Below are 8,567 nucleotides of genomic sequence, written 5' to 3'. Positions count from 1 at the left end.
CACCCCTCTGAGATGCTTCCAAACCCTTTGCAGGAATGACTGAGCGACCTATGTAGCAGCTGGTTTAGTTTATAGTATATTATAATAAGGCAACAACAAATTGCTGTCAGTTTCCCTTAATGCGCTAGGCGGCGAGCTCTGGTTGCTACAGGAGCTGTTATGGGAGATCTCTGCTGCTGCATGAGCAGTTATGCCACCTTTACAAGACAGACTTCTTCAAGGAGAGGTTTGGTAGGCTGCTGCAGGCATGAACCACAATTGCTCCTCCAAGGGAAGCCATCCCCACTTGTGAGTCACACTGTGGCTAATTCTCTCTCGGGGACCAAGCCAGTTTGAGAGATTGCTCTTCCCTCTCGAACGCCTAGCCACGCACTCACACTCCCACCCCACTCCAGAAGCCACCTCCCTCGGCTATGCTGATTCAGCTACCTTGTGAGCATGGTCTAAAACCTCTGAATTGACTGTGTTAATCTCTAGGACTTCTTTTTCAGTGCAAGAACTATTTTAACCAAATCTGTTGTCATTCAGTAATGACATAGAGTCATAGCCTTAGGCTGTATGACATTCAAAATGAAAAATATTTGTTCAACAGAAATTCCCCTAATTTACTGTGAACTACAACACACATCCTAAGTACAAGCTCATACAAGTTTACAGATGATTCTTGTCTTACATGAGTCACCTATAGTTACGTGTGGTTGAAAACCTCCCTAATATCTCAGATTGAACCTATAAAGTGCTATATTCCTGTGTACAAAAAGATCTAAACCAAGACTTTTTTCCCCTTTCATTAATAACTGTCAACTGAAAATGTATTAGCAAGACCTTGAAGTGACTGCCACCGATGTAATTGAAACATCAAATTTGAAGCGCAGCACTTAGTATCTTTTACTTGGACACCTACAGCGTACATTATCAAAATAGCTTGTGGGAGGCATAGTCGCACACACAAACGCTTTCGCTGCCTCATGGCAGGACCTGCATGTACATTCCCCACTCCTCATCACACCACCTTCAACGTGTATTTCATCACGCTGCTGTCAAAGGTAGCTTTAAGAACAAAATAGTCTGAAAACATACTGAGGACAAAATTCCATCCTGACTGAACAGCCTCGCTGATGAATGGAAATGTGGAGGATAAAAGGTTACAAATCGGGCTTGGGGAGCCTTTTCCTTGCTGACTGCCAAGTAGTGCTGAGGCTTTGAAGACATCTTTGGCAAGCGGCATTGCAGCGTACATCTCCATGTCATCCAGCAAGGGTTGGGAGCAGATTCAGGCAGTTGTGGTGTGTGAAATGGTTGTGGTGTGTGTATGAAATGATGCCTGGATCTATGCCTAGCCCCAAGTTGAAGGTTCCCCAAAAAGTCACTGAAGAATCATGGTTCTAAATGCATTGTATTGTTTTGCTTTGAGATCAGGTCCCATCCTTTTTCCTTTGGCAAAAATCAACATGCAAATCTCTCTTGTACATGTGAATGCTGTTATCTGCATAATAATCACATGCATGCAGTATTTGTATTTGTGCATAAAAGGCTGAGATTTTCTACTGAAAATGTGGCCCAAGAAGGCTTTTCTAAGGCCACTCCTGAAGATGGATTGCTTCTGACTCACAAAGGCATTTGAATATGGGAGCTGGCACAGTCACTGTCAGCAAACACACAGAGATTTATCCTAATCTCAGATTTACAGTATTGAACCCTTAGTTCGATTTTATTTGCCTTGTGTCCTTCTGTCAAAAATCAGGAGTGACTATGGCACATCCTTTCTGTCATGGATGAAGACTTACACGTTCCACCTCACTCCCAACATCGGAGACATTTCCAACCATGAACCCAACCCAAGAACAGAGGACCCATTTTTGTTCTGATTGCAAGTGTGGACTTAATCCAGGGCAAATCTCTGTTCATGACAGATTTCTTGTAAAAGAAGGAAGTGTGTTCCACGGCTTTTTTTTAAACTTGTAGAAGTAATCTTATGCCAAAAAGTAAGTCTACTCTAGGCAGGTGATAAGAAGGACTGACCCTGGAAAAAGAACGTGTTACTACATTGCCATTCTTTCCATCACTGCCTGATAAAAGTTCTCACTCTGTTCTTTAAATTCTGCTAAAAAACACGTAACAAAACCAAGCCACGCCATTGCTGGTATTTCTGATATTAAGACCACGCTACAAGAAAACTTTCTCGGAGAAATCAGGTCACTGTAAAGCTCATAAAAAAGCAAACCGCATCACAATCTGTTTTCAGCCTGATTCCCTAATGCATAGCAAGATAGGCATCAAGCACTTGGGAAGGCCTCAAATTAGCTTAGCTTTGTTTTGTTTACCCAAAATCAGTTCAGTGAAACCACATAGTCACAACCAGTCAACTGATCAAAATAGATTATGGTCTACCAATCACTTTCCATAATGCCTGCAGTCATCCAAATCTCCCTGCTATCTCGCCAGCTATCTATGTTCTGGCTTCTGAACCAAAAACCAGCCTCTACTTAGTACCCACTTGTAACTGCATTCTCAGTTACCCACTCTTAGGTTTTGGGACCAGAGCTACAGCCTCCTGAGTTTCATCTTCATCGTTTTTCACAAGTACAGCATTCTGCTAATAGCACATTAAATCTTCGGACAGGAAATCTAATCCTGCTTATTTACAAACCAAGTTTTTAAGCATGTGAGCACAGATAGTATCATCAGCATCAATAGAAAAATCCACATGCCTGGAATTAAGCATGTCCCTTAACGCGTTTCTAGCAGGGCTTACATTGGTGAAACCATGAGAAAAAACTACCCATTATCTGTAATCAGTAATTTAACTCTTTCTTGAATAGTAAAAACTGTGACTACCAGGCATATTTTTGTTATACGGCTAAAGTCAATCTTGATATTTGATAAAGGATGATGGCTCAGGACTTTCCAATTTTTTTATTCCTTACAGCCAATTTTTTCACATTATACGGACTAGTGAATAGGAAATAGTCTTTGTTTAGCCAAATTTTCATGCCTACGCTTCATTATTTTGCAAATGCACTTATACGTCCCAGGAAATAAGATACATGCTGAAATACATGAAATACATTCCACAGGGGTAAAAAATGTATTGGGGAGCAGAATTTGGTCGACAAATTGTTGTACTTAATTTAGCTTCAGCGAGCAAACAACTTCTCCCTTACAGGAAGAAATCCTACAACATAGATTTTTGCTTCAAAGTGTACTGAACAAAGTCAGTGGAAAGGAATGATTTGGAGGCAGTGTGGGTATTTTAAGGGCACTTTCTACTATTTGCCAAAATTACCAGCACTTTGGGTTTTCCTGATAAAAGTGTTCTTCATAATGATCCTCACAGCAGGCTTATGAATTGGTTGAATCATCTTGTAACTACATCTACTGCCATCCAGAGGTAATTGGCAAAAGTTTGAAGAGTAAATCTAAGTTAATGGTATCACTAACAGTGGGACACGAATACTGCACATTAGAGCGGTTCCTATCAAACACAAACTTAAAGTTGTAGCCCAGCTGAACAGAAACTACAAAAATAAAAGTTAAGCAGGATAATTCTTTATCCTTTTCCAACAGAAAAACAAAACCAACAGTGTATCATATTGATGTTGTAGTTCTTCTGGTGCATCACATATATCATGCATTATGCTTTCTATTAATCTTTTGGACAAGTGTTTCTGCAAATAACACTCTGCCATCTCATGTTTTTCATGCAGACCTCAACTGTGGTTAAAAAAAAAACAACCCAAAACCCTACAGCCTTTTTCACCCCATAGAAAGCCTGCACTTTGCCACAGCATCCAATTTCTGTCTGATCATCTCGCAGTAATGGAAGTAAGCACACACTAAGGAATTAAGCACACACACACACCCCATGACTTATGTGTTACTATCATTTATGCTGGAGAGAGAGAGACCCTCATGGAAAGAGAGAGTAAGGCTGAAATTGTTTAAATATCTATGGATTGTGAGTGCCCGCAGTAAGAGAACTGCTTTCAAGTCCCATGGGTGAGCACTCACAAATTCAGCCACAGGCAGCTTGAGAAATGCGGTATTTAAGATTCTAAAACTAGAGACCCAAACCCAGAGATGACCAAAATGAATAAGCATTGCTAAAAGTTCATCCTTAAAAAATTTACTGCAGAACTGATAACAAAGCTGGAGCAAACATGAGATAATAAAAACACATATTTTCTAACAGCTGTTTCTATAATTCAACATTGACATCACCCTTTCATCTTTCAAAAGCCCAAATTTTCAGCAGTACACACATGCCTATTCACTTACAGGAAGCTCGTGCCTGCTTGTAATTCTCAGGTCTAAACTGGGAGTTACAAGCTCAAAGCGTGGCTATGATTACTAAGGTAAGCACCTCAGAAGACACTTCTCACAAATGATAGTTCCCCAAAATATCCATGGCTCTTATTTACAAAGCCTGTTTCATTTACAAATCTATTCAAATATTCTTCCAACTACCACCTTCCCAAACACACTGTGAAATCACAAACTTAGAAATGTCCTGTCTGAATAATATACCGTGGCTATGTACAGCAGCAGTGGTTTTGCAGCCAGGCTTCACAAACAGGCAACGCTGTGCTGAGGACACTTGAAGCATGAGGCTTCAGTTATGTGGCATGTTCTTCAGTTACCTCCTGTGCTTACAGGACAAAAAGTTTGGCGTTGTCAGTAAACCAAGCAGATATTTCTTTCTTCTACACAACAGGAGGAGGTCTATACAAAGACTACGAAAGTTTGGCTTGTAATAAGTAAAATCTGACTCTGTCAAGGCCTACAGCAAAACCATCCAAGGCTTCAGCTTGGTCGGTGTTTCTCCCATGTTCTTTAGAAGCCTGAATCCTTGAAGTGATGCAAGAAGCTTTTTCAGAATTATTCTCTAAACAGATATTTAGATGATGTTTTGTGTTTTTTGAAATAACTTTAAGAATGTGTTGTAACATTTACTTGTGACAAGTTTCCAAGACTTACCTAATTTGCTGAAAGCGTGATTTTCATAAACAGCAAAAAAAAAAACCAATGCGAAAGCATTTACAGATTTCCTCTATTGATCATAATTGTTACTGTTCAATCATGTATGTAGAAACTAAATACACAGGATCAATCCATTGCCTCCAGCAATGACACACAAAGCAAAGATTAGTAAAAGGAGAAAAGGCCATTAAAAAAATTCACCTTTGAACTCCATCTGAGACCAAGTATAGAATTTCCTGTCACTAATCTGTAATCACAAGGGTGCCCCTATTAGGCTATTATCGCAAAGTAACACTGAAGGAATTGAGTAAATGAACCGTCCCCTTTACTGCGTTGGGACCACTCATACAGTAAATGACAATTTCTGGAATACATAAAAAGATGGGAATTCAGTTGTACACAGCAGTCACCAGAAAGTATTTTCACCTTCTGAGATTCTTTTTGCCCTTCCTTAGCAGGTTCATGCTATCAGGTAAAACAAGGAGACCAATTCCTGGCATGCACTCCTTCTGCTATTCCAGTGATACACAGTCATCACTAATGCTTAAAGCAACTTTGGAAGTGCAATAGATATTACCAATTGTGTCCTCTCAGTCCCAGACATTTACCTGAAGGCTTCTGGGATTTGTACAAATATAAACCAAAAGAACTCAAAGAGTTAGGTGCACAAGGATAAAACAGGAGGGTCCAGGGATCAGTGTAACGGTATTGACCAGACTGCTGAAAAAGTGGCCCTTGCAGTTCAAAAGTACAAATTTATGCCTAAATCTAAATAGTGCATGTGCGTCTCTTCAAAGAACTGTCTTTAAAGTTAATTTTATCTGTAATTCCAGGTGAAAGTATGAGCTGTCCAAGACAGGGAACAAAATCTTATCCAGCGCAATGCCATCTTGTGGTAAACGGGAAAACTGTGCCATCCGGGCTGGGTTTAAATGCATAGGGACTCTGCTGCTCCACAGTACACGAATCACACTCAGAACTGTTGACATGGAAAAACGAAGACTTTATCATAGTTAGAATTGCAAAGTATAAGCTGTGATATCCTAGGCATTAGGATTTGAGAATCAGCTATTCGTCTTCCTTTTACAAGGCTGACATTTTATTTTCATTCCAAAAATACTGCTGTGCCTTTAAACTCGGAATCATTTCCATCACTCCAAACATAATGTAAAGGCAGAGACGTGATATAACTTAGCAGAAAATTGTATCTAATAAAACTCCCATCACGTTCCTTGGCTAGAGTTAAGTGCTATCGTGAGCTTGTTTTTAGGGCACCGGGGATCAGCTCAAAATGTCATGGCCATACAAGCCAAATCACTGTATAGCTATAAAAGGATTCTTCCATAGCTCATTTGTTTAAAAATAGCACAGAGATATCTTTGACCCAGCTGATCTTTGGGTGCATGCAGTATCACCCGATCACCTCACTTATCATTATGCCCGATGAGACATCTGCCAGGCGATACTGCTTTCCAAACGCTGTTCTTCCCCTCCCTTCTCTGCGGTCAGACTTGCCCACAAGACCTGTATTGGTCTCTGTGGAGCTGCAATACTGTACTTGAATTTCGGTCCTGCGACGAGCACTTACAGGCATTGCTCTACAGCAACGACCGTCAGACATAATGATATGCCACCAAAAAAAAAAAACCCATGGAAAAAGTATTTTCCCGTTTCTCAGCCTCAGAGCTGCTCAGTGTTGGAAGGCCGCGGCGTGCCCCTCACGCGGGCAGCGGCAGGGAAAGCTGCCAGGCCCCGCCGGCTCTGCGGTGGCAGCACCCCTGCACCGCGGGGCGCGGGCGTGCGTGCGGCGCTTGCGTCCCCTCACGGGCTGCCTCCTCCGCACGTTCTCTGCCTCAGCCCCACTCCTAGTGGCGGCGGGAGGCCGCGTTTGGGGCCGCCCCGGCCCGCGCCCAGCCCCAGCCTGGGGGTCGCCGGGGACTTCGGTGGGCTCCTTGGAAGCGCCTGCCCGTAAGTCACGGCGGCAGGCGTCCCCTGACAGGAACCGAGAGGAATTAACGCGCGGGGACGCTCCAGCAGCCGGGCGAAGGCCCACGGAGGGTCCGTCGGGAGCCACGGCCCTCCCTCGGGCGGGGGCTGCGGCTCCCGGCTACCTCCGCTGCCTCCGGCCCCCGCCCGCCGCCGGGCCGGCGCAGGCGGGACTACAGCTCCCGGCAGGCAGTGCGCCGAGCCCGCCCTCCGCGGGGCGGGGCCTCCCGGGCACCGCTGTTCCGGGCGCGGAGCCGCGCTTCCGGCGCACTGAACCGGAAGGGCTTTGCTGCACTTCCGGGACGGCCGGCGGCAGCTGCCGGCACGTGCGGTGAGCGGCGCGGCGCGGCCCGTCGTGCCCGCCGCCATGGCGGCCGTGCGGGTGGAGGAGGTGCTGGCGGCCGCCGAGGAGCGGGAGGCGGAGAAGCGGCGGAGCGTCACGGTGGAGAAGGAGCTGGAGCTGGAGTTCGACCTGGGCAACCTGCTGGCGCTGGACCGCAACCCGCCGGCGGCGGCGGGGCTGCGGGGGGCCGGCCCGCGGCGGGAGGCGCTGCTGCGGGCGCTGGCCCGCGACAACACGCAGCTGCTGGTGGCCCGGCTCTGGGAGCTGCCGGCCGAGCGCGCCGGCGGGGCGGGGGGGCCGCTGGTGGCGCGGCTGCCCGAGCCGGCCTTCCGCCTGCCGCGGGAGAAGCCGCCGCCGCGACCGCGGCCGCCGACGCGCTGGGAGCAGTTCGCGCGGCTGAAGGGCATCCGCCGGCGCAAGCGGACCTCGCTGGTGTGGGACGAGCAGGCCAAGGAGTGGCGGCGGCGCTGGGGCTACCGGCGGGCGGGCGGCGACCCGGCCCGCGCCTGGCTGGCGGAGGTGCCGGCGGGCGCCGACCCGCAGGAGGACCAGTTCGCCCGGCTGCGGCGGGAGAAGCGGGAGCGGGTGGCGCGCAACGAGCTCAACCGCCTGCGCAACCTGGCCCGCGCCCACCGGGCCGGCACCACCGTCCCCGCCGCGCCCCTCCACCCCACCGGCCACCAGAGCCGGGAGGAGCTGGGCCACGTCACCCGCGTCGCCCGCGTCTCCACCGCCTCGCTCGGCCGCTTCCAGCCCCGGCTGCCCAAGGAGCCGGCGGAGCCGCCCTCCCGCAGCGGCGGCAGGAAGCGCCGCTTCGAGCCGCTGCTGGGCAACCTGGCGGCCGAGCGCAGCCGGCAGCTGGAGCTGCTGCGGGACATGGGCAGCAAGAAGCCGGTCCTGGACATCACCCGTGCCGTCAACAAGCAGCTGCGGCAGGAGGAGGCCGAGGCGGCCGCTGCCAAGGGCAAGAAGCAGTCGCAGCGGGGGAAGCGTGGCCGCCGGCAGCAGCGGCCTGGCCGCAGCAGCAAGAAGAGCGGAGCCCGGCGGCAGCAGCAGCAGCAGCGGCCTGCAGGCGGTGGCACCGGCGGTGGCAGGAGGAAGAAGGCCTGAGGGATGGAGAGACTGCATGCAGCACGGGAGCAGGCATGCCTGCTGAGGCGCGGGAAGGGACTGTCACTGCCAGCCTCCTGCCCGGTGCTCTATTCCCACACCTGTTTGTCAATAAATATGCTCCGGCTTTTCTAAAAAGACCTGCGTT

The 8,567-nt window shown here is 48.2% G+C and overlaps 1 protein-coding gene across 1 annotated transcript; it reads left to right on the top strand.

Annotated features, from left to right (window-relative positions):
- Nucleotides 1-7,248: 7,248 nt before the first annotated feature.
- Nucleotides 7,249-8,557, top strand: RRS1 (regulator of ribosome synthesis 1). Its single transcript, XM_075141732.1, has one exon. It carries the CDS (start codon nucleotides 7,334-7,336, stop codon nucleotides 8,417-8,419), a length of 1,086 nt encoding a protein of 361 aa, XP_074997833.1. The 5' UTR covers nucleotides 7,249-7,333; the 3' UTR covers nucleotides 8,420-8,557.
- The last annotated feature ends 10 nt before the right edge of the window (nucleotides 8,558-8,567 follow it).

Source organism: Calonectris borealis, chromosome 2 (assembly GCF_964195595.1).
Source record: "Calonectris borealis chromosome 2, bCalBor7.hap1.2, whole genome shotgun sequence".
Classification (NCBI taxonomy): Eukaryota; Metazoa; Chordata; class Aves; order Procellariiformes; family Procellariidae; genus Calonectris; species Calonectris borealis.
Note: the sequence above shows the minus strand (reverse complement) of the source record. Positions and strands in the feature narration are given on the sequence as shown.

Coding starts and splice junctions, on each gene's coding strand:
- RRS1 (XM_075141732.1), top strand. CDS start 7,334: ATGGCGGCCGTGCGGGTGGAGGAGGTGCTGGCGGCCGCCGAGGAGCGG.